This window comes from Scyliorhinus canicula, chromosome 4, assembly GCF_902713615.1.
Source record: "Scyliorhinus canicula chromosome 4, sScyCan1.1, whole genome shotgun sequence".
Lineage (NCBI taxonomy): Eukaryota > Metazoa > Chordata > Chondrichthyes > Carcharhiniformes > Scyliorhinidae > Scyliorhinus > Scyliorhinus canicula.
In genome coordinates, this window is record NC_052149.1 from 190,470,472 (window position 1) to 190,497,455 (window position 26,984).

The window sequence follows — 26,984 nt, forward strand, 5'->3', positions numbered from 1 at the left end:
CACTGGAGGAGGAGGCTCCACAAATATATCTAATCTCAATGATGGAGGAGCCGAGCCATATGTGCAAAAGACCAGGCTGAGGCATTCGCAACATGCAACAGCCGGAAGTGCCGAGTGGATGATTCATCTCAATCTCCCCTGGAGATCCCCAGTATCACAGATGTCAGTCTTCAGCCAATACAATTTGCTCCACGTGGTATCAAGAAACAGCTGAAGGCACTGGATACTGCAAAGGCTATGGGCCCTGACAATATTCCAGAGGTAGTACTGAAGACTTGTGCTCCAGAACTTGCCACACCCCTAGACAAGCTGTTTCAGTACAGCTACAACACTGGCTTCCACCCGGCACTGTGGAAAATTGTGCAGGTGTGTCCTGTACACAAGAAACAGGACAAATCCAAACCAGCCAATTACTGCCCTATTAGTCTGTTCTCCATCATCAGCAAAGTGATGGAAGGAGGCATCAGCAGTGCTCTCAAGTGGCACTTAATCAACAATAACCTGGTCACGAACGCTCAGTTTGCTCCGCCACTGTCGCTCAGCTCCTGACCTCATTACAGCCTTGTTTCAAACATGGACAAAAGAGCTGAATGCCAGAGTTGAGGTGAGAGTGACTGCTCTTGACATCAAGGCAGCATTTGACTAAGTATGGCATCAAGGAGCCCCGCCTAAACTGGAGTCAATGGGAATGAGGGAGTAAACTCTCCGCTGGTTGGAGTCATACGTGGCATGAAGGATTATGGCTGTTGTGGTTGGAGGTGAAACATCTCAACTCCAGGACATCACTGCAGGAGTTCCTCAGGGTAGTGTCCTCGGCCCAACCATCTTCAGCTGCTCCATCAATAACCTCCCTTCCAAACTAAGGTCAGAAATGATGATCTGCAAACATGTTCAGCACCATTCGCCACTCCTCAGATAATGAAGCTGTCCATGTCCAAATGCAGAAAGACCTGGAAAATATCCAGTTTTGGGCTGACAAGTGGCAAGTTGTATGCATGCCAAACAAATGCCAGGCAATGACCATCTCCTATAAGATAGGATCTAACCACCACCCCTTGACATTCAATGGCATTGCCATCATGGAATCCCCTATCCTAGGGGTTACCATTTATCAGAAACTGAACTGGACTAGCCATATTAATACTGTTGTTACCAAGGCAGGTCAAAGGCGAGGAATCCCACGGCGAGTAACTCTCCTGGACCCCCCTCCCCCCCCCCCCCCCCCCCAATCTACAAGGCACAGATATGTAATATCTCCACTTGCCTGGATGAGTGAAGCTCCTACAACACGTTCCGAAGGGACGGGCGATGGCCTCTGTTGCTCTCAAGGAATTAAGGGTTATGGTGTTAGGGCTGGAAAGTGGAGCTGAGTCCACAAAAGATCAGCCATGATCTAATTGAATGGCGGAGCAGGCTCAAGGGGCCAGATGGCCTACTCCTGCTCCTAGTTCTTATGTTCTTAACACTCAAGCTCAACACCATCCAGGACAAAGCAGTTTGCTTGATTGCTCCCCCTTCCACAAACATTCCAACCCTCCACCACCAATGAGCAGTGGCAGCCGTGTGTACCATCTACGAGGTGCACTGCATTAACTCTCCAAGGTTTCTTAGACAGCACCTTCCAAACCCACGACCACTACCATCTAGAAAGACAAGAGCGTCAGATACCTGGGAACCCCACCGCCTGGAGTTTCCCCTCCAAGTCACTCACCACCTTGACTTGGAACTATATCGCCATTTCTTCACTGTTGCTGGGGCAACATCCTGGAACTTCCATCCGAACAGCACAGTGGGTATGCCTACACCTCAAGGACTACAGTGGTTCAAGAATGCAACTTGCCACCACCTTCTGAAGGGCAACAAGGGATGGCCAATAAATGCAGGCCTAGCCAGCGACGGCCACATCCCGTAAATGAATAATAAAATAAAGTTTGAGCGGGACATTTGTCACTTCTTGATATCGTGCAGTAAATTAAATGAGCTGAAGACTGGCACCTATGATGCTGGGGATATCTGGTGGAGACCATGATGGATAATTCTCTTCTGGCTGAAGCTTGTTGCAAATGTTTTAGCCTCCACTTCTGATTAGTTGTTTAACTGTCCATCATCCTTCGTGGCTGGATGTTGCAGTTCTGCAGTGCTTTAGCCATTGTTTGTGAAATTGCTTTGCTGCTTTTGCTGTTTGGCATGCAAGTGGACATGCACTGTAGCTTCACTAGGCTGAAACCTAAGTTTTAGGAATACCTGTTACTGCTCGCTCCTGGCATGCACCCCTACACTGCTCATGAAACCATGGTCCGGTGTGATGGTAATAGTAGAGTGAGGAATATGCTGAGCCATGAAGTTACAGTTGGTGGTGCATTCTATTGATCATTTGTTTCTTACCAGAAAAATTGCCCATCAGAACAGGACTAAATTTCTACACTAACTTTAATTACTCCATTTTGTTACATGGAATTTTACACACAGTCAATTTGATGACTGTGAGCATGAGTGCACTAATGTTGACTGACTTGTAGCGGGCATAAAATACTCCACTGTTAAGTCCAAGCAATTTTCTCTGGGGGATAAGGGGGGAAGCAATTTGTGTGTTCCAGGATGGGAACAATTTGCTTTCAGAGTAGAGTGCATATATTTTTTATAGCTGAATTTTCTAGTTATTTCTCGCCTTCCTCCAGGATGAACGACATTGAGGAATCAAAGGGACTTCAAATGGATATTATGCATTCAGTAAATCCATTAAGAAAATGATTATTGTTCTTCATTTAGCAATGATGAAAGGTTTCCAAGAAGCACTCTTGCAATTTGGCATTCAGCTGTGCACAATTTGAAATTTGAAGTGTACCAGCAGATGGCTCTGTAATCACATCTGGAGGAAATCAGAAGCATGGAGGGGAAAAGAATAATTGGTTATTTTATTCAGCCTTTGCAACATTATTTATAAGACAGTGTTTATATTGTCTTCCCACAACCGTCGCCCAATAAGCACATTTATTATTTCAAATATGTTGCAAGAAGTACAGTTGCCACCTAGGACCGTCATTAAAGTTTCTTTATTCATTTATGGGACCTGGGTGCTGCTGCTCGGTCAGCATTTATTGCCCATCCCTAATTGCCCTTGAGAAGATCGTCGTGAGTGTCCTTCTTGCACTGCTACAGTCCATGAGCTGTAGGTACACCCACAGTGCTGTTAGGGAGCGATTTCCAGGATTTTGGCCCTATGACAGTGAAGGAACGGTGATATATTTCCACGTCAGGATGGTGACTGACTTGGAGAGGAACTTCCAGGTGGTGGCGTTTCCATCTGTCTGCTGACCTTGTCCTTCTAGTTTGTAGCGGTCATGGGTTTGGAAGGTACTGCCTAAGGAGCCTTGGAGAGTTCCTGAAGTGCATCTTGTGGATGGGACACACTGCTTTGAATGTTTGTAGAAGGGAAACCAATCATCTAAACAAGTGGAGTGTATTCCATCACACTCCTAATTTGTGGCTTGTAGATGGTGGACAGGCTTTGTGGATTGGGGAGGTAAGTTACTTGTCGCAGGGTTCCAAGCCTCAGCCCTGCTCTTGTAGCCACAATGAACAATGTTTTGTTGGTTGAATCTTAATCTAAGTGTGAAGAGTGCAGGTATTTAAATTTTGGGTTACTTTTGGTGTGTAAGAGCTTAGGGACGTGTAATTAATTACTGTTCACAATTTATAAAGTTTTTCATCAATTCAATTTGCTGATTTATTTGTAATAATCATGCTATTGCTGTTGTTTACAAATGTAATATAGTATCCCCCTTTTATCTCAGACAAAAATCCCTCCAAAAAATCATTTCCATTTTCATGTCCTGACTATTCCAGCAGGCAACTTCCAACTTTGGGCAGTCTTTTGTATATTTGCAGACAAGACTCCCGGACTCCATCTGTGTCAAGGTAAGCTGTCCATTTTCCATTCTGCTTTTCAAAAGTAATGTTTAACCTTTTCATAAATTCGCAGGCACGATTATGAGGGCATACAAAGTAGAAAGTATAATTGTGATGTTGGGATTTCAGTTTACATCAAGAAGTTAATAGGCAATAGTTTTTCTGCAGTTTAGTGTATTAGTTGCGCACTAAGCAAAGTTCAGTCTATGTTGGTTTTACTATTTGTTACATGTTGCTAATTGTGCTTTTCACTTAATTTGCTCTGTTTAATCACCTTGCTCTAGAGTCGCCAGGTATCTTTATGATACCACCACGAGGTTCAAAGCCAAGTGCTGATCAATAACTCAATACACCAGTTAGTAAGTTTCAAATCAAAACACATTTATTATATACACAGTCAATCACTACTCATGCATAAAACTACTTACTAGACTATCTCTAACACTAAAAGGCCTATACTTAGCTTTGGAAATGGCCCGCCAGGTCAGGGGAACAGTGGCCTTTTGTTTGATTCTGAGGCTGCAGGCTTCAAAGCTGGTATGGACTAGTAGCTAGGAGCGCCTATCTCGTAGCGTGCGTTGACGGGAGACTTACTTGGTTGGTGCAGCTGCTAGGCAGGTCTCTCGTTGTTGAGGGTCACAGTCAAGAGTTGTTTCGAGCTGCTGAGAGACCCTGCCAAGAAGATCGAACTGAACTTGGGGACTCTATTTTATAGTCCCCAGGGGTTTCGCGCCCTTTTGGGCGGACCCTGTACCTGGTTCCGATTGATTGGATTAAGTCCCGATCGCTTGCATCGATTTCTCCAATACTGGAGCTGTTCCCTGATCGCTGGGCGGTTCCTATGTGTCCGTTGGCCTTCCTTTGTCCTGGCTCCCGCTGGCGTCGGGGAGTCTGGTTTGGTCCCGATCGTTTTAATGTTTCCAATTGTTCCTGGGGATAGCTCATAAATATGCAAATGGTTGCTGGTTTCAGTTCTGTCTGGGTTTTTGCAAGTCTTAATACACAGGAAACCTTGTACCTGCTTGTTTCCCTGTGCCTGACCAGTTTTCCCTGCATTCTTTGCGGGCCTCCATTTTGGAATCGGGAAGTGGCAAACCCAGGTGGCTACATACAGTAAAAATCTTAACATGAAATCTTGTGTGATCCTTTTGAGTTGGTCGCTGGGAAATTCATATCTTGTTTTTTTTGGTCCCTTCTGGGATTGTAACACAATATCAAGACAAGAGTCTACGAGAAAACTGCCAGAAGTTTACACCTGCATAATTTGAAACTTTGTTCTTTGTTGTCAAAAAATAAAATATATGGTATTGTGTGTCAAATTGATAACCAGATATTTGAATAGAGACAACAGCTCATTAATGTCGCTGAATTGATTGGAATTTTTGGGAAACATATGCTGATATTAACTTGGTATTGGAGCCTTGAAGAAAGTTCAGCATGTATGTAAGTGATTTTCCTTTTGTCAATCAGCCGGCTCGTGAGCATTTTTCGAACAGTTTTAGCATTCAGTACGCGGCAACAGGTGTGATGAGGACCTGCATAACACAATCTCAACTTCAAAATTTGAAGGACCAATCTGAATACAGTACTTGGAGGAGCTGGAGTTGGAAAGAAGAGAAGAAAAGGTATGATCATGCAGTCCAGATGGGCCAAGGCTGTGCCAAGGTTCAGTGATGCCTCACTTGATGGGCTCATGAGGAGCTGGAGAGAAACACTCTTCCCTAGTGATGAAAGGAAGAAACCTTGTGCTGACGCTAAGAGGTTGCAACTGGAGGTGGCTGAGGAGGCCAGCAGCAGGAGAGTAATGTCATGCTCGTAGATTCTGTACAGGAAGCACCTCAATGACCTTGCCAGATCATGAAGAACACATACAGTTCTCAATGTTATCTGTATGCTGCTCTCTGCATCACCCCTGTCTGCTTTCTCCATTGTATTCTTTTGCACACCCACTTACCTTACAAGCGCAGCTATTTTTTCTGTGTATTTCCTCACATCCTCATGTCCATCTACCACTGTCTTATCTCTTATTCATATGCAGTTTCACACCCTTGCCAAATCCAACAGATGATATTGCAGTCACTCTCTTTTCCCTAGCTGCGGGAGTGGAGCACACAATACGAAAGAGAAAATCAGAGATGGGTATTCACAGATTTCCCAGTTCCTAAATTCAGAGGAGGCAGCACTGGAAATAAATTGAATACTGCCGTCACTGGTCGTCAGAGATGGGAAGATAAGGTTCTGATAAATGAATTAAATATTAACAATCTACATGTCACACACTGCTCAGTCATATTCTTTTGATTTCAATAGAGTGAAATATGATCACGTTTATAAAGATAAGTTGCAACATTCTTAGTATTCCATGGTTTAACACACAAAATTGTTTTAGGTTGCAGACAACAATTCTTCAGAGGAGCTGATACTTCTAAAGTCTACTGTCACAGGACTTGTGCACCGGCTCGGATGTTTCACTTTAATGGGATGAGTTAACCAGGTAATTGAGTTTTCACACACTGACTCACATTTTACAATTGGGCACAAACAGAGACCGAATCAATGGGCACTGCTCTTTCTAAGCTCAGCTCAGTTGGACGCTGTACCCGGGATCACGGATGAAAAGGGGAATCTTCAGCAACAACAGAGAATATATAATGCACTGACAGGGCTTTCAGAGGCACTAACCATGTTTGCAGAAAGAAAATGTGAGTAGGTCGATGTCATGGATCACTGATATGTTTTTGCCTGGATAGAGTGCCCATTTTCATGGAACGTTAAACGTCGCAGAGATGCAAATGGATTCATGCATGCCTTGACCACATCTGTGCAAAGTCTGAATAACAGCATGTCGGTCACTTAAAAATAGGATCGCAATCACCTTGGCCTTAGTGCCACAGTGCACCAGCAAACTGGGAGCAGTGGAATGTGGCTGAACCACAAGACAGTGTGAAACCAAATACGAAAGTAGAATCTCCAGTCAGTTTTCACTTCTTACCCATTGCTCCCAGTCAGTACCCAACCTGCATAGACGCAGGTGAAACAGTCTTTCGCAGCATACTGACTGACCCCCAAAGTCAGAACAGAATAAGTAGCCTATCTCTGTCTCAATTGAAGCCATATTGGAATGAAAAGTAAAATCTTTGTAATTGGAATGAAGACATGCACATGGGCCTATAATAAGGGAATACGTAAAATTTCTGTTGTATAGTTAATATGCATAAATACAATTCTTTGACACCCCTTTCCCATTTTGCTTAATCCTGCTTGCAGAGTGGTAAATTGTCTCTGACTGACTTGATGATGAACAGTGAACTTGATGACATGTATTGTGAAGGACCAATAATAGAATGTACGAAGGTTGGGTGGTTATTCGCAAAGCATCTGTGTGGATGACTTTGGTGATGCGGGCGGGGAAAGAAGAGTGTTTGTTGCATGGGCTTATGCGGTAGCTGAGAGGACATTTGATGAGGACTCGAATACTGAGGTAGTATGGGCTGAGTTAAGAAACAGGAAAGGCGAGGTCACCCTGTTAGGGCTTTTCTATAGGCCTCCGAAAAGTTCCAGAGATGTAGAGGAAAGGATTGCAAAGATGATTCTGGATAGGAGCGAAAGTAACAGGGTAGTTGTTATGGGGGACTTTAACTTTCCAAATATTGACTGGAAACACTATAATTCGAGTACTTTAGATGGGTCCGTTTTTGTCCAATGTGTGCAGGAGGGTTTCCTGATGCAGTATGTAGATAGGCCAACAAGAGGCGAGGCCGTATTGGATTTGGTACTGGGTAATGAACCAGGACAGGTGTTAGATTTGGAGGTAGGTGAGCACTTTGGTGATAGTGACCACAATTCGATAATGTATACTTTAGCGATGGAACGGGATAGGTATACACCGCATGGCAAGAGTTGTAGCTGGGGGAAAGGCAATTATGATGCGATGAGGCATGACCTAGGATGCATCGGCTGGAGAGGAAAACTGCAGGGGATGGACACAATGGAAATGTGGAGCATGTTCAAGGAACAGCTACTGCGTGTCCTTGATAAGTATGTACCTGTCAGGCAGGGAGGAAGTGGTTGAGAGAGGGAACCATGGGTTACTAAAGCCGTTGAAACACTTGTCAAGAGGAAGAAGGAGGCTTATGTAAAGATGAGACGTGATTGTTCAGTTTGGGCGCTTGAGAGTTATAAGTTAGCTAGGAAGGCTCTAAAGAGAGAGCTAAGAAGAGCCAAGCGAGGACATGAGAAGTCTTTGGCAGGTAGGATCAAGGATAACCCTAAAGCTTTCTATAGATATGTCAGGAATAAAAGAATGACTAAGGTAAGAGTAGGGCCAGTCAAGGACAGTAGTGGGAAGTTGTGCGTGGAGTCCGAGGAGATAGGAGAGGTGCTAAATGAGTATTTTACGTCTGTATTCACACAGGAAAAATACAAAGTTGTCGAGGAGAATACTGAGATACAGGCTACTAGACTAGAAGGGCTTGAGGTTCATAAGGAGGAGGTGTTAGCGATTCTGGAAAGTGTGAAAATAGATAAGTCCCCTGGGCCAGATGGGATTTATCCTAGGATTCTCTGAAGCTAGGGAGGAGATTGTTGAGCCTTTGGCTTTGATCGTTAAGTCATCTTTGTCTACAGGAATAGTGCCAGAAGACTGGAGGATAGCAAATGTTGTCCCCTTGTTCAAGATGGGGAGTAGAGATAACCCCGGTAACTATAGACCAGTGAGCCTTTCTTCTGTTGTGGAAAAAGTCTTGGAAAGGTTTATAAGAGATAGGATGTATAAATCATCTGGAAAGGAATAATTTGATTAGAGATAGTCAACATGGTTTTGTGAAGGGTAGGTCGTGCCTCACAAACCTCATTGAGTTCTTCGAGAAGGTGACCAAACAGGTGGATGAGGGTAAAGCAGTTGATGTGGTGTATATGGATTTCAGTAAAGCGTTTGATAAGGTTCCCCACGGTAGGCTATTGCAGAAAATACAGAGGCATGGGATTCAGGGTGATTTAGCAGTTTGGATCAGAAATTGGCTAGCTAATAGAAGACAAAGGGTGGTGGTTGATGGGAAATGTTCTGACTGGTGTCCAGTTACTAGTGGTGTACCACAAGGATCTGTTTTGGGGCCGCTGTTGTTTGTCATTTTTATAAATGACCTGGAGGAGGGCGTAGAAGGATGGGTGAGTAAATTTGCAGATGACACTAAAGTCGGTGGAGTTGTGGACAGTGCAGAAGGATGTTACAAGTTACAGAGGGACATACGTAAGCTGCACAGCGTGGACTGACAGGTGGCAAATGGAGTTTAATGCAGAAAAGTGTGAGGTGATTCATTTTGGAAGGAATAACAGGAAGACAGAGTACTGGGCTAATGGTAAGATTCTTGGTAGTGTGGATAAGCAGAGAGATCTCTGTGTCCATGTTCATAGATCCCTGAAAGTTGCCACCCAGGTTGAGAGGGTTGTTAAGAACGCGTACAGTGTGTTAGCTTTTATTGGTAGAGGGATTGAGTTTCGGAGCCATGAGGTCATGTTGCAGTTGTACAAAATCTGATGCAGCCGCATTTGGAGTATTGCGTGCAGTTCTGGTCGCCGCATTATAGAAAGGATGTGGAAGCATTGGAAAGGGTACAGAGGAGATTTACCAAGATGTTACCTGGTATGGAGGGAAGATCTTAAGAGGGAAGGCTGAAGGACTTGAGGATGTTTTCGTTCGAGAGAAGAAGGTTAAGAGGTGACTTAATTGAGGCATACAAGATGATCAGAGGATTAGATAGGGTGGACAGTGAGAGCCTTTTTCCTCGGATGCTGATGTCCAGCACGAGGGGACATAGCTTTAAATTGAGGGGAGATAGATATAGGACAGATGTCAGAGGTAGGTTCTTTACTCAGAGTAGTATGGGCGTGGAATGCCCTGCCTGCAACAGTAGTGGACTCGCCAACACTAAACGCATTGAAATGGTCATTGGATAGGCATATGGAGGATAAGGGAATAGTGTAGAAGGACTTTAGAGGGGTTTCACAGGACGGCGCAACATCGAGGGCCGAAGGGCCTGTACTGCGCTGTAATGTTCTATGACATTGTTCTTTGGTTCATTGATGTTTACAGTATGGAAACAGGCCCATTTGCCCAGCTGGTCCATGCCGCCCAGTTTCTATCACTAAGCTAGTCCTCCTTGCCTGCATTTGGCCCATATCCCTCTATCCCCATCCTGCCCGTGTAATTGTCTAACTGCTTTTTAAAGGACAAAATTGTACCCGCCTCTACCACTGCCTCTGGCAGCTCGTTCCAGATGCTCACCACCTTCTGTATGAAGAAATTTCCCCTCTGGTCTCTTTTGTATCTCACCTTAAACCTATGCCCTCTGATTTTAGACTCCTCTACCTTTGGGAAAAGATGTCGACTATCTACCTTATCGATGCTCCTCATTATTTTATAGACCTCTATAAGATCACCCCTAAGCCTCCTACGCTCCATGGAAAAAAAGTCCCATCCTATCCAACCTCATTATACCTCAGACCATCAAGTCCTGGTAGCATCCTCGTAAGTCTCTTTTGCACTCTTTCGAGTTTAACAATATCCTTCTTATAATCAGGTGACCAGAACCGTACACCGTATTCCATGCGTGGTCTTACCAATGTCTTGTACAACTTCAACAAGACATCCCAACTCCTGTATTCAATATTCTGACCAATAAAACCTGCCATGCTGAATGCTTTCCTTGCCACCCTGTCCACCTGCGACTCCACCTTCAAGGAACTATGAACCTGTATTCCTAGATGACTTTGTTATGTAACTCTCCCCAATCCCGACCATTAACTGAATATGTCCTGCCCTGATTTGATCTACCAAAATGCATCACCTCACATTTATCCAAATTAAACTCCATCTGCCATTCATCGGCCCACTGGCCCAATTGGTCAAGATCCTGTTGCAATCTTATATAACCTTCCCTATCACTATACCACCAATCTTGATGTCATCTGTAAACTTACTAACTATGCCTCCTAAATTCTCATCCAAAATAAAGATATATCACAAATAACCCAGCACCAATCCCGGAGGCACACCGCTGGTCACAGGCCTCCAGTTTGCAAAACAACCCTCCACAACCACCCTTTGCCATTGGTCGCCAAGCCAATTTTGTATCCATCCAATTGGCTACCTCGCCCTGGGTCCCATGAGATTTAACCTTTTGCAACAGCCTACCCTGAGGTACCTTGTCAAAGGACTTGCTAAAGTCCATGTAGACGATGTTGACCGCACTGCCCTCAACTACCTCTACCTGGTTACCCCTTCACTTAAGATTACACCATTCATAAGGGCATCCTGGGCAGCAATAGTAACAGTTGATATATTGTACTCGACACCTACTGCCTCCTCAGAACTGTCCGAAGGGAATCAGAGGTCTGTTTCTCCTGTGCAATATTGTGCTGAACAGAACAAACCACAAGCGTCCTGAGGCCCTTGTCCAAATATGTCGAAACATCTAAAGCCATCTTTAGTATGCCGATTGCTTGTGTGATCATATGGCATTCATTATACTGTTGGATTTCATGTCATGTATATTCTTGGTCTCCTAGCAACCACTCCTTAGGTCTGTTTGCAGGTCAAAGATGTCAGGGAGCTTGAGTTGCCACAGGCCAAAAGCATCCTGGCAATTTCTCAAGAATCTTGTGCACACCTGCGCAAGGTTTTTTTGTGGTTGCACACCAGTTGTGCATTGATGCAGTGGAAGCCTTAGTCGTTAATGAAAATTCTTGGTTGATCTGAGGGTTGCCTGGATTGCCATGTATGTGTAGTCACTGGTATCCTGCACCAGTTAGATTTGCAAACCTGAGCTCCTCATTCTGACTGACATAATTGCTGGAAAAGTTCACACAATAGCTGGCCTGGCAAACAAACCATCAGTCACGTGCCTCTTGCATTTGTGGGCTGCTGACTGTGAAGCCTCGGTACGTCTCCAGCAAAGTACTGCGAGGATCCAGAGGCTAAAAAGAAAGGGACTGAAAAACAGTAATTAAATTACAATGCATAGATATTAGCTTTGGCCATTGACATCACTTACGTTGAGCTTACCCTCAGAAGCTTGTTTAACAATTAAATGTGGGAAGAGTTCCAATCTTGGTTTTAATAAATAGTACCTCTATGTGACTGAGTCAACCATTTGATTGAGCTCCGTAATCGGGGAACAGTCAGTGTGGTAATTATGTCAATGCATTGCAGTTCTTGTTTCATATCTAACGATCCAAGGAAGATCCAGGTATCTTTTAAGAAAAAATAGAAATATCGGACAGAGATTTGGACATATTGCATCAGTATTTATTGTACCTGATTTTTGGCAAAATACTGTGGGAGGTTGTGGGATTTTTTTCTCAAATTTGTGGAGAATTATTATTAACTCATTCACCGAAAAATTTGTGATTTAAAGTTGTCATGCAGGCATTGGAGTTGCACAAACAAGAGAACAAATGAGGCGAGATTTGTGTAAAAGGAAAACAAAAATGAAAATAAAGTTTTGGGCACAAACAGTGACATACAAGCACCACAATAAGAAAAGTATGTGACTACCACAGAGAGAAAAAGCGGCATGGAAGACAAAGGAAGTGTGTCATAATATACTGAAATGGTATTAGGAAGGTTAGTCAATCAGTGAGTGTATTACTTGCAAAGAAGACAAATAGTGAATGACGGTTCAAATGATCAGTCAGGTGGAAAGTTGTTGAACCCCCAGTGATAAAATAAGCCAATATGAATGTGTTTAAACAAAAAAAAAACATCGGATAGAATATTTCACCATCTTCCACAGAAGTTTCAGGGTGAAGTAACCTAGCTGCTTAACAAATTAGTCTGCATGTATCGGTAGACAAGGGTGAACTTTTATTTGCTATGCATAATAATGTGAGAAATGCTACACCCGTCAAATAAAGCCCTTGCCAACTCAATCCTGGAAAGTTGGCTCAATCAGGAAGGAAAATAAATTAATGCTTGTTTTTCTAAATTCACCTATATGTTTTAGAATTCCCTTTATACCAAAGAACCTTACGGGCCAATATTCTAAAAACGGCGAACAGGGAACTACCTCCCTGACTCCAGTACAGGCCTCTGAGAGTGCTAATCGGGTCAAACTCTCCTTTCAAGTTATCCCCCGGTATAACTCCTACCTTCACTGAAGAATTTTACTTACTTACCCCTTAATGGCATTGATGTCCAGGGTCCTGCGTTCTTAAGGAAGTGAAGTAAGCTAATAACCACTTTTTCAGGTTAAATTATTTTATTATTAACATACTCTTTTTTATCTCATTAAATTAAACACATTATTTACTTTTTGATGTTGTCTGGTTGGTTGGTGAGGCCTTCAGACTCTCTCTCTCTCTCTTTCACTTTCAAGCCTCCTGGTCATCTCTCCTGGTGCAGTTTTCTCTTTTCCTCCTCTTCTGTCTTCTGTGGCTGCTGTGGCTGCTGCTGTCCTTCTTGCTTCTTCGGGTGCCGCTGGTGTTCTGCTGCTGGTGTCTTTGTTCTTGCTTCTTGCCTCGTGGGGAGAAAAAGGGGAGGAGTCTGAAGTCCACGCTGGTTTCTCTGTTTCAGCTGTTCTGATCGGGACCTCTGATAAGGATCGGACTTCGGGTCTTAAAGGGGCAGTCCATCACAATTTTCCAACAACACAAAGAGATTTTTAAAAACTTTTTTCTTTTGCCTTTTTCCTGCTGCAGGTTGTAATAACCATTCTGATAGACTGAAATTGCTGCCCACAGTTTCTGTGCCCTTCAGCTGCCACCAACCTCTTGTGGGATCTTTCCCTGCACTCTCCCCGATCAGATGTTGGCAGACCTCTATGTTTCAAATGACACATTCTGTATTTTCCAGAACATGCTGGACAATTGTATCATTGAACCAAGTAAAGGTAGCTGCAGTTCTCCAGTTGTACCAAAATCTGATGGATCACAAAGACTCTGCATTCATTACAGGAGAGTTAATGGAACAAAGCCTGATTCTTGAGTATGCTCCGCCATTCAATGAGATCAGGACTCCACTTTCCTACATTATCCCCATAACCATTTCCCGTTCTGATTGAATGTCTGTCAGCAAGATCGATTTGCTATAATGTTACAGGCAAATTCTGGTAACAGATCAAGGCAAAGAAATCTCTTTGGTAAATCCAAATGGCCTGTACCTTTGTAACATTATGCCATTTGAAATGAAGAATGCATCAGCCACCTTTCAAAGATTAACAAACAAGTAGTTACCTGGTTACACAGCTGTGTTGTGTGTATTGATGATCTATTGGTCCATAGTAACCCTTGGGAAGAACATATGGAGCACGTAAATGCACTATTTCATAGACTACAAAAAGCTGATTTGATAAATTTGACGCAAAGTAAGTTTACCACGGTCAGAGTTACCTATTTGGATTATGTCATAGAACAAGGGAGAGCGTTGTCCAGAGAAGCTAAAGTTCAAGCAATGACAGCCTTTCCCATTTTGTTTTAGGGACAAAGGAAATTTGTTCCGAATTTCAGCCCCGTATTCTCTCCATTAATGAACTTGTTTAAAAATAATTGTAAAAATTAACTGCACAGAATCTTGTCAAACTCTCTTTATGAGGTTAAAGGCTGTGAATCTGTTCTGGCTGCTCCAGATTTCAGTAAACAATTCAAAATAGCTATTGATGCCAGTAATGTAGACATAGAAGCGGTGTTGCTCATGAGGATGATATTGACATAGAGTCCCATCAGTTATTTTTCAAGATGGAAACATTAATTCTTGGTTTTGATTATTCAGCAATTTCAAATATATGTTTATAACATCATTGAAATACATTAATATACACTGACCATAATACATTGGTGTATTTGGAAAAGTTCTGTCCAAATAATCTTTGCAGTTTGATATTGCATCCCTAAAAATTGAGCATGTTAGAGGGAAAACAATGTAATTGCTGATGCTCTGCCCAGAGTTTAAAGAGGGGTATTAGAGAGAAGGCAGACTCTGAGTTCTGATAATTCTACGATGTTTGATGCATGCTGATCCAAATTGTTACGTTTCTTTGCTTTGCTTTGGCTAAGCGCTTATAATTTTGTCAATACATGTATAATTGTGAAATGTGGAAAAGGTTACCTGTATAGCATGTAATGAACTATTTGTTAAAATGTTTAAGATGATCAAAACAGTTGTAAAGAAACCATCATTATGGTAAAGCTCTCTTTTTCTCAGGGGGAGTGTGCGGGGGTGATGTTTGATGGAAATTGTGGGTCAAAGCTTTTGAGATGGACCCAACTGAAAAGGGAAACTAATGAGAGAAACTAAGAACAAAACCTGATAATTCCAATTTCTAAGGAAATTGAAACTGCGATTGGAAACCAAATTTTTGTGGAGACTGAAACTTTTTGAAACATGCAAAAGGATGCAGAGCCAATCATTTCATTAGCAGATAACAATTCCATTGGGGCAGTGTAAAGGCAGGCAGAAGAAGACAGACTTTATCCAAAACCTGGGAAAGGCAAAGGTAACAGTTGCTGCCGCTGTTGTAATTTGAAGACAACATTGGTGAATCTATGTGACCCAGACCATGTTGAGGAAGTTCTGCAGAAGTGAACTGTGCCATTTTTGCTGAAGACCTTGCCTGTGGAGCTCAGATTGGTTGTGTGGCGGTGTAGACTGGGGAATCTGACTAATTCCTGGAAGGAGAGAAGTTGTGAGGAAGACGAGTGTTTTGAAGGATTTTGTAACTGAAGTTGCTCATATGCACGCTTAACCAATTAGTAAGATCTGTCATTATTGTAATTTATTGTTTCAACTTCAAGGTGCCTTTTGATTCATGTTCAACTTACTTGGATTCTGGGGTTTAGAGTATAGTTATCTGAGATATTATTCAGTGTTTGCTTTATTTGACTCTTGTCGAGTAATGTTTCCTCTTTAAATCTATTAATCTGGTGACTTCTCAGTAAATGATAATAGAATTTTGGATTTCCTCTTTTATTTAAAAAGTGACAGTCTCCATTGAGATCGTCACAAATTTCAGGGAATGATCAAACAATGGCACCAAGAGGAACAAGGTGATATAAAAGATACGATATTTGGGCAATTAGGAGTTTCTACAGCATTTGACCACATTTAAGAGTGTTGCATCCTGATACGATTGCCACACTTGAGGAGAAATATTATTCCTTGAAAGAGTGCAGAGAAGATTTAACAGAATGGATCCAGAGATCAGGCATTTAGCTACAAAAGTTGGAGAATCTGGGGTTGCTCTCCTTGGAACAAAAGAGGTTGAGGGGACATTTGTTAGAGATGTCCAAGATTATGACAGGTTTAGATCACGTAGAAAAAAGGCTGTGCCTTGAAATATTGATGGTACGAGATGGTTCTAGAGGCACAAATTTAAGTTGGAATGGGAAATGTCATATTCGGAACTTGCATCCAGAAATGGGATCCAAGATGTAACAAGCAATTTAGGGGTTAAACAGACTGAAGGAAAAGACGTAACAAATCCATGTTTCTACACCACATTAAATTTTAAAAATGTGAGGTGTCTGGTTGAGTATCTTAGCCATTGTTGAGGGCTGACCTGGCATTGTAACAAATTGTAGGCTCGTGACCGGGATTCTTTTTTTAAAATTTGTTTTTATTCAAAAGAAAGAAAACAACAAAAATCTTAATAGTAATAATAAAGAAAAACAAATTAACTTAACAAAGCAAGGTTGGGTATCTGCCCTTTACAAGTAAAATAAATCCATCACCCATACCTCCCCCCCCCCCCCCCCCCCCCCCTCTGGTTTGCTGCTGCTGCTGACCTCCACTTAACGTTCCACGGGAAAGTCAAAGAACGGTTGCCACCGCCTGGAGAACCCCTGCAAGGACCCTCTTAAGCAAACTTTATCCTTTCCAAACTTAGAAACCCAGTCATGTCACTGATCCAAGTCTCCACACTTGGGGATTTTGCGTCCCTCCACATTAAGAAGAGCCGTCTCCGGGCTACCAAGGAGGCAAAGGCCAAGACTTCGGCCTCTTTCGACTCCTGCACTCCCGGATCTTCTGACACCCCAAATAACCCTATCCCCCAGCTCGGCTTTACTCGAGTGTCCAAGACCTTGTACATAGCCTTTGCAAAGCCTCTCCAAAATTCTGTAAATGCCGGGCATGCCCAAAACATATGGACATGGTTTGCTGGGCTCCCTGAACACCTCACATACCTGTCCTCCACCCCAAAGAACTTGCTCATTCTCGCCACTGTCATATGTGCGTGGTGCACCACCTTAAACTGAACCAGGCTAAGCCTAGCACAAGATGAGGAGGAACTCACCCTGCCCAGGGCATCTGCCCACAGGCCCTCATCCAGCTGCTCACCCAGCTCCTCCTCCCACTTGCCCTTCAGCTCTTCCACCATGGCCTCCTCCGCCTCCTGCAGCTCCTGGCATATGTCCGATACCTTTCCGTCCCCTACCCACACGCCCAAGACCACCCTGTCCTGTATCGTCCAGGCCGGTAGCAGCGGAAATTCCCCCACCTGCTTCCTCACGAAAGCCCGGACCTGCAGATACCTAAAGGTATTCCCTGGGGGCAACCCAAATTTCTCTTCCAGCGCCCTCAGGCTAGCAAAAGTCCCGTCAATAAACAAGTCCCCCATCCTTCTGATACCCGCTCTGTGCCAGCTTAGGAACCCACCGTCTATTCTACCTGGAACGAACCTGTGATTGTTCCATATCGGGGTCCAACCTGAGGCCCCTAACTCCCCCCGTGCTGTCTCCACTGACCCCAGACCCTCAATGTCGCCATCATCACCGGGCTCGTGGTGTACCGTGTCAGCGGGAGCGGCAGCGGTGCCGTTCTCAATGCCCCCAGGCTAGTATCCCTGCAAGACGCCTCCTCCAATCGCTTCCATGCTGCCCCTCTCCCTCTATTCCATGCTGCCCCTCTCCCTCAACTACCTATTTCCGAATCATAGATATATTCGCTGCCCAGTAATAGCTGCAGAAGTTCGGCAGCACCAGCCCCCCCCCCCCCCCCCCCCCCACCGACTGTGCTCTAAGAACAGTCTCTTAACACGCGGGGTCTTGTTTGCCCACACAAATCCCGTAATAATCCTGTTCACCCGCCTGAAGAAGGACTTGGGGATGGGGATGGGAAGGCACTGGAAGACGAACAAGAACCTGAGGAGCACCGTCATCTTCACGGATTGCACCCTGCCCGCCAGGGAAAGCGGCAGCATGTCCCACCTCTTAAAGTCCTTCTCCATTTGATCCACCAGCCACGCTAGATTGAGCTTGTGCAGGGCATTCCAACTGTTAGCCACCTGTATGCCCAAATAGCAAAAGCTCCTCTCCACCATCTTAAACGGTAGCTCTCCCAGTCTCTTTTCCTGGCCCCTCGCATGTATCACGAAGAGCTCGCTTTTCCCGACATTCAACTGATACCCCGAAAAGTCCCCAAAATCTTTAACGATCCGCATGACCTCCCCCATCCCCTCCACTGGATCCAAAATGTACAGGAGCAGGTCATCTGAAACCTGATGCTCCTCCCTCCCCCTCCCCCCCCCAAACCAGCCCCGTCCACTTTCTGGACGCCCTCAGCGCCATGGCCAGCGGCTCAATTGCCAGGGCAAACAGCAGGGGGCACCCCGCCTCGTTCCTCGATGTAGCCTAAAGTACTCCGACCGCAGCCGGTTCATCGACACACTCGCTACAGGGGCTTGATACAGCAATTTAACCCATCCTATAAATGCCTCGCCAAATCCAAATCTGCCTAACACTTCCCACAGGTACTCCCACTCCACCCGATCAAAGGCTTTTTCCGTGTCCATTGCCGCCACCACTTCTGCATCCCCTCTTTCCAAGGGCATCATAATCACATTCAGGACCCTCCGCACATTCGTGTTCAGCTGCCTGCCCTTCACAAACCCCGTCTGATCCTCATTGATCACTCCCAGGACACAGTCCTCAATTCTGGTGGCCAGGATCTTGGCCAACAGTTTGGCATCTACATTAAGGAGTGATATCGGCCTGTAGGAGCCACATTGCAACGGGTCCTTATCTTGCTTAAGGATGAGCAAGATCAGAGCCTGTGACATTGTCGGGGTGTGGTGAATGACATTCACACGGTGTTATAAGTTACCAATGTCACTCTGTTCCCATTGTATATACGTACCGATATTGTAAGTGCAGTTGCACTACCTGACCACCAGGGGGAGTAGCTCTGGGAGTACTCGAGAGTTTGTACTTGGCTCCCCTCTTGGCTCCACCCAGAGCTCCTCCCCCTGGAGCTGCAGTATAAAGATCCGTGCCACAGAGCCAGCCAGCCAGTTCATCGAAAGTTCAACGGCGAACAGGCTGGCTCTGTTGTAAGTATGTTAAAACCGCTATTCTAACCCTACAAGCTCGTGTCCGTAGAATTGATGGTTCCATCAATTTAATATACTTACGAAACAGTCGAAGTAAATCATGGAAGCAGCCCTCAAGCCCGGCGCCTAGAACTCGACCCGCAGGGTGCAGAGGCTAAAGAAATTTTCTCCCACTGGCGGAGATGTTTCAAGGCCTACCTGGCAGAAGCCAGCACCGCTGGAACAGCGGAGGAACAAAAGCTCAACCTACTGCGCGCGAGGGTAAGCCACAGAATCTCCACGCAGCTAAACCCGGCCGGTTCTGACACCGCAGCGCCGGCGATATTGGACAAAATGTACGTTAGGCCCATCAACGAGGTTTATGCACGCCACGTGTTTACGACTCGCCGTCAGCAGCCGACAGAAACACTAGCTGAATTCGTACGGGAACTTAACAATCTTTCCAATGACTGTAACTACCAGGCCGTTACCACGGCCGAACATAGGGAGCTTGCTGTGCGGGATGTTTTTGTAGCGGGCCTCAGATCAAACTATGTGCGCCAAAGGCTGCTGGAAAAGGGGGCCCAAGACTTAGACACTACTGTGGAGGCTGCAACCACAATGGAAGTCCCCTTCTGCAGCCTCACCTTGTTTCCCGCGGACCCCGCGACCCCATCGTGGGCCCCCGACCAACAACTCCCCCAGGCCTGTGCCGCACGGACCCCCAGCTACCGCGCTGCCAAAGCCAGTTACTCCGTGACCCCAGCCAGTCACTCTGTTGCCCCAGCCAGCTACTCAGCTGCCCCAGCCTGCCATTTCTGTGGACAAAGCCAGCACCCGCAGCAGCATTGCCCAGCCCGATCCATGACCGGCAGCAGCTGCGGGAAGAAAGGCCACTATGCCAGAGTGTGCCTCGCGAAAAGGGCCCCAGTTTCTAACTCCCCAGTAGAGAGAACAAATCGCTCCCAGCACCAGCGGGCCCGTGGGGCCCGAAACGCTGCGGCCTACGCCCCAACTCCGCCCCCTCCCGCCACGTGCGATCCATGGGGGCCACCATCTTGGCAAACCCCCACCATGCGGCCGGCCACGTGCGACTCATGGGGGCCGCCATCTTGGACGCCATCTTCTTCGCCGCTCACCACGTGCGATCCACGGGCCCCATCTGCATCTCCATGCTCAGATAGCTCATCAGAACACTACGACTTCCCTGGGCACTCATCACGCGGCCTGCAACTCAGCGCAGCAATCCTGCATCAAGCTCACCAGAACGTACCGGCATCTACTCGACCGGACGCCCACTCGGAAGACTACGACTTCCCCGGGCACCCGCAACTCAACGCGGTCACCTTAGATCAATCCCGCTCCAAGCACCTACGATGTTCGATGGCGAAGGTCCAGATCAACGGGTACAGCACGCCATGCCTCTTTAACTCCGGGAGCACCGAGAGCTTCATACACCCAGAGCTGATAAGACGCTGTTCGCTTCCTATTTTTCGTGTGAGCCAAACTATCGCCCTCGCTTCGGGCTCCCACTCAGTCCAAATCCAAGGACGCACCGTCGCTACGCTCACAATTCGGGGAGCTAGTTATTTGAAATGTAAACTTTATGTCCTACCCGACCTCTGCGCGCCACTCTTATTAGGCCTGGATTTCCAGTGCAACCTCAAGAGCCTCACCCTCAGCTTCGGTGGGCCCCTGCCCCCACTCACTATCTGCAGCCTAGCCACGCTGCGCATCTACCCCCCCTCCTCTCTTCGCCAATCTCACTCCAGATTGCAAACCAGTAGCTACTCGCAGCAGGCGATACAGCCTACAGGATAGGGTCTTTATCCGATCAGTGGTCCGAAGGCTGCTCAGTGAGGGGATTATAGAGGCCAGTAATAGTTCCTGGAGAGCTCAGGTGGTGGTCGTCAAGACCGGGGAAACATTTTGCATGGACGTCGACTATAGTCAGACCATAAATCGCTTTACGCTCCTAGACGCGTATCCCCTCCCCTGAATTGCTGACATGGTTAACCAGATCACCCAATATCAGCTATTTTCCACGGTGGATCTGAAGTCTGCATATCACCAGCTCCCAATCCGCCCGGAGGACCGCCACTACATGGCGTTCGAGGCCGATGGCCGCCTCTTCCATTTCCTCCGGGTTCCCTTCGGCGTCACTAATGGGGTTTCGGTGTTCCAACGAGCAATGGACCGAATGGTAGACCAGTACGGGCTGCGGGCCACGTTTCCGTATCTGGACAATGTTACCATCTGCGGCTATGACCAGCAGGACCATGACGCCAACCTCCACCGTTTTCTCCAGACGGCACAGAAATTGAACCTCACTTATAACAAGGAGAAATGCGTTTTCTGCACAAACAGACTGGCCATCCTTGGCTACGTCGTGGAGAACGGAGTCCTGGGCCCAGACCCGGACCGTATGCGCCCCCTCTTAGAACTCCCCCTCCCTCATTGCCCCAAGGCCCTCAAACGGTGCTTGGGGTTCTTTTCATACTACGCCCAGTGGGTCCCTCAATATGTGACTAAAGCCCGCCCACTCTTTAAGGCCACATGATTTCCCATGTCAGCTGAGGCGCGCCAGGCCTTCAGCTGCATCAAGGAGGACATCGCCAAAGCGGCCATGCGGGTGGTGGATGAATCCACTCCCTTTCAGGTTGAGAGCGACGCCTCAGAGGTAGCTCTAGCAGCCACTTTAAATCAGGCAGGGAGGCCTGTTGCATTTTTCTCCCGTACCCTATCCACTTCAGAACTCCGACACTCCTCAGTCGAGAAGGAAGCACAAGCCATCGTGGAGGCTGTTCGTCACTGGAGGCACTACCTCGCAGGTAGGAGGTTCACCCTCATCACCGACCAACGATCAGTTGCCTTTATGTTTGACAACTCGCAAAGGGGCAAAATAAAAAATGATAAAATCCTTCGGTGGAGGATTGAACTCTCCACCTATAGTTACGATACTAAATATCGACCGGGGAAGCTCAACGAGCCCTCTGATGCCCTATCCCGCGGGACATGCACCAGCGCGCAAATCAGCCGTCTGAAAGCCATCCACGATGACCTCTGCCATCCAGGGGTCACCCGGCTCGCCCACTACATCAGAGCCCGAAACCTGCCTTTCTCCAACGAGGAGGTAAAAGCGGCCACCAGGGACTGCCCAATCTGTGCAGAGTGCAAACCGCACTTCTATAGACCTGACAGGGCCCACCTGGTCAAGGCTTCTAGGCCCTTTAAACGCCTTGCGATCGATTTCAAAGGGCCACTCCCCTCCACTAACAACATTTATTTCCTCAACATCATAGACGAGTTCTCCCGATTCCCATTTGCCATTCCGTGCCCCGACATGACCTCCCACACAGTCATTAGGGCCCTGCATAGTGTCTTCACCCTGTTTGGGTTCCCCAGCTACATGCACAGCGACCGGGGTTCGTCCTTTATGAGCGATGAGCTGCATCAGTACCTGCTCGACAAGGGCATCGCCTTGAGCAGGACTACCAGCTACAACCCCAGGGGGAACGGGCAGGTGGAGAGGGAGATCGCGATGGTCTGGAAGACCGTCCTACTGTCCCTCCGGTCTAGCAAACTCCAAGTCTCCCAATGGCAAGAAGTCCTCCCAGACGCGCTCCACGCAATCAGATCCCTCCTTTGTGCAGCGACCAATCAAACCCCTCACGAGCGGCTCTTCATTTTTTCTAGGGGCACTACCACGGGGGTCTCACTTCCGGTGTGGCTGAGGACACCAGGCCTGGTTCTCCTGAGGAAGCACGTCAGGGCGCACAAAACCGACCCCCTTGTTGAAAAGGTGCGCCTCCTCCATTCCAACCCACAGGACGCATTCGTGGAGATCCCGGACGGTTGCCAGGATACGGTATCCCTTCGGGACCTGGTACCCGCTGGATCCAGCCCCCCCTACCCCCACTGAGGAACCCCTTACCCCGTTCCCTATGCTGCCGCCCCCTCGTGCCCCCGATCCCGCAAGCTCGCCCCACCTGTTCCACGCGCCAGCACCAGCCCGTCCCCAGCCGCCGGTCGAGCCAGAGGTGTATGAAGTTCGGACGAGACCCGCCCCGGAGTCTGCCATCGTACCCCAACTCTCAACACCCACCCAGCCACCGCAAGAGGCTGCAACCCCGGTGCTCCGCAGATCGCAACGAACAATTGTCCACCGGACAGACTAACTCTGTGAGCCACCACCCCCGCCGGACTTGATTTTTTTCACAGGGGGTGAATGTGGTGAATAAGATTCACATGGTGTTATAAGTTACCAATGTCACTCTGTTCCCATTGTATATACGTACCGATATTGTAAGTGCATTTGCACTACCTGGCCACCAGGGGGAGTAGCTCTGGGAGTACTCGAGAGTTTGTACTGGGCTCCCCCCTTGGCTCCGCCCAGAACTCCTCCCCTGGAGCTGCTGTATAAAGATCCGTGCCACAGAGCCAGCCAGCCAGTTCATCGAAAGTTCAACCGCGAACAGGCTGGCTCTGTTGTAAGTATATTAAAACCGCTATTCTAATCCCACAAGTACGTGTCCGTAGAATTGATGGTTCCATCACGGGGGAAGGATTCCCTTTTCCTTAGCCTCATTGTCGGTTCTCAACAATAACAGGCCCAACAGTTCTGAGAATTTCCTGTAAAATTCTCCGGGATATCCGTCCTGTCCGGGGCCTTGCCCGGCTGCATACCCTCCAAACCCTTAACCAATTCCTCCATCTCAATCGGGGCTCCCAATCCCTCTACCCGCCCCTCCTCCACCTTAAAGAACCTCAGTTGGTCCAAGAATCGCTACATCCCCCCCACCCCCCAGGGTTCTGACTCATACAGTTTACCATAAAAGTCCTTGAAGACCTCATTGATCCTTGCCGAACTCAACACTATGTTACATCCCCGTCCCTAATTCCCCCAATTTCCCTGGCCGCCTCTCTCTCTTCCGTAGTTGGTGCGCCAGCATCCTGCTTGCCTTTTCCGCATACTCCTACACCGCTCCTTGTACCTTTCTCCACTGAGCCTCTGCCTTCCCTGTGGTAAGCAAGTCAAACTCCGCCTGCAGACTTTGGCACTCTTTTAACAACCCCTCCTCGGGGGATTCCGCATACCTCCTGTCCACCCTGAGTATCTCCCCCACCAACCTCTCCCTCTCCATCCTATCCCTCTTCTCCCTGTGGGCCCTGACTGAAATTAGCTCCCCCCCTGATATCCGCCTTCAGCGTCTCCCAGACCACACTCACTGAAACCTCCCCAGTATCGTTGGTCGCCACATAGCTTTGGATACTCCTCTGAATCCGCCCACAGACCTCCTCATCCGCCAATAGTCCTACGTCCAGTCTCCACAGAGGGAGTTGGCCTCTCTCCTCCCCCAGCCCCAACTCCACCCAGTGCGGGGCATGGTCCAAAATCGCAATGGCTGAGTACTCTACCCCCTCCATTCTCGGGATTAGCGTCCTACTGACCACGAAAAAGTCAATCCGAGAGTGCGCCTTGTGAACATGGGAGAAGAAAGAAAACTCCTTCGCCATTGGCCGAGCAAATCTCCACTTGTCCACTCCCCCCATTTGGTCCATGAACCCCCTCAGGACCTTGGCCGCTGCCGGCCTCTTACCCGACCTAGACCGATCCAGTGCCATGTCCAGGACCGTGTTGAAGTCCCCCCTCATTACCAGACTGCTTGACTCCAAATCCGGAATCCTACTCGACATCTGCTGCATGAACCCTGCATCGTCCCAGTTCGGAGCGTACACATTCACTGACACCACCCGGGCCCCCTGCAGTTTGCCACTCACCATAGCCAACCCCTTTATCCGCCACAAACCCCACGCCTCAAATGCCACCCGCTTGTTCACCAAGATTGTGACCCCCCCTGGTCTTCGCATCCAGCCCTGAGTGGAAGACCTGCCCCACCCATCCCTTCCTCAGCCTGGTTTGATCCGCGGTCTTCAGATGCATTTCTTGTAGCATGGCTACAACTGCCTTTAACACCCTTAAGTGCAAAAACACACGGGCCCTCTTGACCGGCCCATTCAGGCCCCTCACATTCTACGTGATCAGCCTGGTCGGGGGGTTAATTAATCCCCCACCCTGCCGACTAGCCATCTCCTTTTTTTGGCCAGCCACGTGCCCGCGCCGCCCGCACACTCCAGCCCCCCAGCCGGAGCTTCCCGTCCCGACTCTCCCCTTTCCTCCGAAAATTGATTCCCCTCCAGTCAGCAAAGCAGTATCCCAGCCCTCCTTCCCCCCCCCCCCCCCCCCCCTAGTCAAGCGTTCGCTTAACCCCCCTACATCCCGTGTGTACAGAGAAAATACCCAGTTATTTTTTTCCATTTAAGAGGCAAATTAGCATGGCTAATCCACCTAACCTGCACCTAATCTTTGGGGAGAATGTGCAAACTCCATATGGACAGTGACCCAGGACCGGGATCGAATCCAGGTCCTCAGCGCCTTAGCCAGCAGTGCTAATCACTAAGCCACCGTGCTGCCCAGCTTGGTTATTTTATCAAGAAATTTTTGTAAAACTAAAGAAAACAATATTTAAACTTTTACTTAAGCTCCAACACTAACGGGTTGTATGCAGTTTCTTAACCTTAGCACACTTAGTTCCCATTACGCAACACTACATTAACATGCAGCTCTTGTTGAAATGAAAATGAAATGAAAATCGCTTATTGTCACGAGTAGACTTCAATGAAGTTACTGTGAAAAGCCCCTAGTTGCCACATTCCGGCGCCTGTTCGGGGAGGCTGTTACGGGAATCGAACCGCGCTGTTGGCCTGCTTGGTCTGCTTTCAAAGCCAGCGATTTAGCCCAGTGTGCTAAACCGCCCCTGTTCCACTATCACAGACAGACAAAGGCAAATACTTGCATTTACGAAGCAATTTTTCTTCTGTTAGGGACATTGATTTAGAATCCTTTTCCAAAGCCTGCCTCAGAGGCAACTTTCATGGCTTCGCTGCTTGGTTTCCACAACCTTCTCTCTGTACCTATTCAAAACAGCATTCTCTCACTCGCTCTCTCTCTCGTTATCTGGGCTGATTGCCCATTCCCGTTTATACAAAAGCACAGAGCTGTGCCATTCATACGCACCTAGCCTTCCATTACCAGACAATTGGGTCACCTATGATGGGCTGATGGCTAGTCAAACAAGGTTGTCCAGAATGGCAATGGGTTTTCAGTGGTTCGTCCTGGCTGAACCAGGACATCCTGTATATTCCCACTAAGACAGTTAAGTGTGAATGGGACAAGTTAACTTGGGCTGTGGGCATATCACCTGCCCACTTATGCCTTGGTTTTAGATCAGCAGTGAAGGAGGCATTGGCCAGTCCTCTCACCCATCGCCAATTGATCCTTAAGTGGCTAATAACATTTCCATGCCAGGAGAAGCTGGCACTAAAAGTCCAGCCTGTCAGCTGGTGGGCAAGGTGAGAGGGGTGCCTCCTTTACAGATTTTACAGTAAATTATATAAAACATTTTGCCTGTTGTTCACTCTAAAATCAAAGAACAATGGTTATAATATTCGAGTTTCTTCGTAGCACAACGATGTCAGCCAAAACCAGATCATAACAGCAACAGGTAGCTCAACCAGAACTTGAGATTTTCTGCCATGATTTACAGATTCTGTGTACCCATTGGAGATCCCATCCAAGATAATTATCCCCCCATGGTTTCCATTTTCATCCCACCCGACTATCTCAGTCCCCCTACGCTCTTCGGCAGAGCTAACTTGCCTAGCCCCAGTGAGACTTCAGACTCTATCAGTCTGGCTCCATTGCTACATGTATCC

General features: G+C 47.2%; 1 protein-coding gene and 1 long non-coding RNA gene across 4 annotated transcripts in view; both read left to right on the forward strand.

The window, feature by feature from the left end:
• The window catches only part of LOC119965249 (glutamine--fructose-6-phosphate aminotransferase [isomerizing] 2-like), a 206,590-nt gene that overhangs the window by 23,444 nt on the left and 156,162 nt on the right, over positions 1-26,984 (forward strand). Inside the window, exon 2 of one of the 3 annotated variants that reach the window (XM_038795735.1) lies at positions 3,795-3,918. In XM_038795735.1, coding sequence (XP_038651663.1) covers positions 3,795-3,918 — 124 coding nt within the window. The remainder of the gene's footprint in view (positions 1-3,794; positions 3,919-26,984) is intronic. The other 2 variants (XM_038795736.1, XM_038795737.1) reach the window with 2 other exon arrangements.
• Positions 4,230-12,875, forward strand: LOC119965252. The gene is made up of 3 exons (XR_005460478.1): positions 4,230-4,268; positions 6,299-6,403; positions 12,324-12,875. It is a non-coding gene; the product is annotated as an uncharacterized LOC119965252 (long non-coding RNA).